The sequence below is a fragment of the Apis dorsata genome, unplaced genomic scaffold, assembly GCF_000469605.1.
Source record: "Apis dorsata unplaced genomic scaffold, Apis dorsata 1.3 scaffold_170, whole genome shotgun sequence".
Classification (NCBI taxonomy): Eukaryota; Metazoa; Arthropoda; class Insecta; order Hymenoptera; family Apidae; genus Apis; species Apis dorsata.
This window is the reverse complement of record NW_006263458.1, coordinates 106,546-109,370: the sequence shown is the minus strand read 5'-3', so window position 1 is coordinate 109,370 and position 2,825 is coordinate 106,546. Positions and strand designations below refer to the sequence as shown.

General features: G+C 39.1%; 2 protein-coding genes across 2 annotated transcripts in view; both read right to left on the bottom strand.

Annotated features, from left to right (window-relative positions):
• Positions 1-66: 66 nt before the first annotated feature.
• On the bottom strand, positions 67-2,589 carry LOC102681075 (protein obstructor-E-like). The gene is made up of 3 exons (XM_006614120.2): positions 2,094-2,589; positions 803-1,220; positions 67-99 (listed from the first exon to the last, which is right to left on the bottom strand). The coding sequence occupies exons 1-3, from the start codon at positions 2,344-2,346 to the stop codon at positions 72-74; spliced, it is 699 nt and encodes a 232-aa protein (XP_006614183.1). The 5' UTR covers positions 2,347-2,589; the 3' UTR covers positions 67-71.
• Positions 2,466-2,825, bottom strand: part of LOC116185410 — a 1,637-nt gene continuing 1,277 nt past the window's right edge. Inside the window, exon 3 of the mRNA XM_031509739.1 lies at positions 2,466-2,763. Within this exon, the coding sequence (XP_031365599.1) occupies positions 2,487-2,763 (277 nt within the window). The 3' untranslated portion in view covers positions 2,466-2,486. The remainder of the gene's footprint in view (positions 2,764-2,825) is intronic.

The following is a 2,825-nucleotide window of genomic DNA, read 5'->3' as shown; positions in this document are numbered from 1 at the left end:
AATTTAAAAAAAAAAAAAAAAAAATTAAGCGTTACAGACGTATCGCTGAGTAACTGGCACCTTGTCTTTAATTAGTTTTTGCTCTTGTAGTAATCCTCGCTGGAACAAGAAAGAAAAGACGACGAAAATCAAAATTTTTGTCTGAATTTAATAAACGCATAATTTGCATTAACACGAGAAAAGGTTAAAACGTTTTTTTCGTCCTCCATTATAAATTTTAGGAATACATTCCTGGCAAAAAATTTTCGACTACCTCTCTTAAAATAGAATATTTATATAATAGAACTATTTTAAAATTAATTCAAACTTTTAAAAGGATCGGTTTACCAGACGACATGTAAAAAAATTTTTGGATAAAAATTGATGAAAATTTACTCTTGTAAATTTATCATTTACATGCATCGACAATTTCATCAAATTGAAAAATAAACGATCCCAACGATCGAAACGATAATATAAAAATCATAAATTTCAAAGAATAACTTTTTATTAAGAATTATATATAAAAAGAGATTATATATCAAAATTTATGTAAACATTTTTACATAAAATTCAAAAAATGATCGGATATTTTTTGCCAAAGATTGTGCTAAAATATACGATGTAGATCAGAAATATCGAAATTCAGATAAGAAACCTATAAATTTAAAAAAAAAAAATGATCGCCAAATATAATAAAATACATGGAAATCTGCATGGAGAAGAGAAACAAGCGTCCATCGTATCGTAAAAATCGCATAGATTTTTTTCAAAAAATCAATCTTACCGCCATTCGTTTTCCTTTAAAAAAAAAAATACTTACCATCCAGGAACGCTCTCAGGATCCATACATTTAAAGCTGTCCTCGCTGTAAACGGTGCCAGGCTCGCACTGCCCTTTCTGCGGCACCACGCCATTCTTGCAGATGTAGAATTTGGCGCAGTCGTCCGGATGGGGATAAGTCGGATGGGGTAGAATCCTGCCCAGAGGGCCGGGCACGTCCCCGTCAGGGCATACGAAACCGTCGTCGAGAACGTCCCTCTTCACGTTCTCGCACAATCTACTTGCGTCGGCTGGCCACACGCAACTCGACATTTTGTCCTCGTAAATGAGGCCGGGTGGGCAGGGCATTGTCTGGGCAACGCCGTCGATGCAGTTCACGAAACGATCGCACGCGGTTGGGTCCTCGTGCTTGAAGTAGCCGTTCGCGCGGGGGCATCCTTTGCTCGGTTGTGGCTCCTCTGTCGATAATAACAGATCCATTTAACCATCTCAACAATATACATTGTAAATTAATATAAATTATTGTAAAATGTTATATGTATTGTAAATTACATTCGAGAAGATGAAGATTTCATTGGAATATAATAAAATTATAATTTTTTTTTTAAAACAGATCTCATCGAAGAAGAGATAAAAATAAAATTGTGAAATTTAATCAAATTGCTCGAAAAAAAGAAAGAAGAAAAGTAAAGAGTCCTCCTTTGTATTCTTTGTATTCCTTTGTAGAAAAATTAGCATGTAAATTTATTCGATAAAAGCGGGGGAAAAAAGAGAAAAAGATTGAAAGAGGATAAAATAAAGCGAAGATTAATAAAATTCGAAAAGCGATTTAATTTCGCGACGGAACCGGTTCGGTTACAATTTAATCGCATCGTTCGCGATTTATCCCCAAAATCTAATTTTCATTCTTCGAACGTTTCGATTATTCGCACGGTCGAATTCCATTTTCGAATTCCATTTTCAGATCGCATCGTTCCTTTTTCGACGAAAATTTTCGCCTGTTCCGCGATTCGATTCACGTCCGTGTTCGGGATTTCTCGAAAAAACAGACGTAGGACAATGTGACCGGAATATTCTCGCCGTACACGTAACTTTCACCATCGGTCTTGGCATAAGCTCCAAGGTATCGAAGGTACTCTCCAGGTTCTCCAACGATAAAAATAAATAAACACTTGTCGTTGCATCGCACTTCACCTCCTTCTTATACTCTTCAAATCGCTACGAAATTAAAATGTTTCTTTAAATCGTTCGCGGCTCGAGTAATTGAGGAAAAAAGATTGGAAAAATTCGAGGGAAAGAAAAAAAATATTTTTGACGATTGCAAAACTCACGAAGCAAAGTTCTGTCTCCGCAAGGCACGTTGGCAGGGATGTCGCACAGCTCCTTCTTAGGATTGTCGTCCCTGAAGACGAGTCCATCCTTGCAGAGCTTCTCTTCCGCTTTTCCGTCCACGCAGGCGAAGTAGAGGTCGCACTGTTCCGGGTCAGGGAAGAAGCCTTTTGGCTCGGGACACCGAAACTGCGCCCTGCCCAAGGTCACGCAAGTGATCAACAAAATCGAGGAGAAAACGGCTCGAGTCAACATGGTCAATTTCTTTTTCTTCTTTTCTTCCCTTTTCCTTCCTTCCTTGCTTTCTTTCGATCCTTTGATCTATAAACACCGAGGGCCAGGAGACACTCCTCCTCTTCTTCTTCTTCTTCTTCTTCTTCCTCTTCTTTCTTCTCTCACGATCCGTCTACGGCACGCAGCAACGTGGGTATGAAGAGTGAGCGCAGGCCTGAAACTGGTCCTGATTCGCCACACCACCTCTGCATCCTTGCTTGCATTTCACAACCCCCACCCCCCTTTCGCCGAAACTCCTTTCTCGCTTGCTCTACTACTTGCTTTTCTTCCACGCCAGTGCCCGATATATCCACGTTTCCTCGACCAAACGTTACAACTTTGCCCGCTTGCTTTCGGTTTCCCGCCTCTCTTCTTATCTCTCCGCCTAGTAAACAAGTACTGGATATAAATATATATATATGTATGTATATGACATGTCGGTCTACCGTATGTATATGTAC

Excerpts from the sequence above, each read along its gene's own strand:
- LOC102681075 (XM_006614120.2), bottom strand. The coding sequence starts at position 2,346 with ATGTTGACTCGAGCCGTTTTCTCCTCGATTTTGTTGATCACTTGCGTG. Across the intron at positions 1,221-2,093 it reads CGGAGACAGAACTTTGCTTC|AGGAGCCACAACCGAGCAAA; the intron begins GTGAGTTTTGCA and ends TATTATCGACAG. Across the intron at positions 100-802 it reads CCTGAGAGCGTTCCTGGATG|CGAGGATTACTACAAGAGCA; the intron begins GTAAGTATTTTT and ends TTCTTGTTCCAG.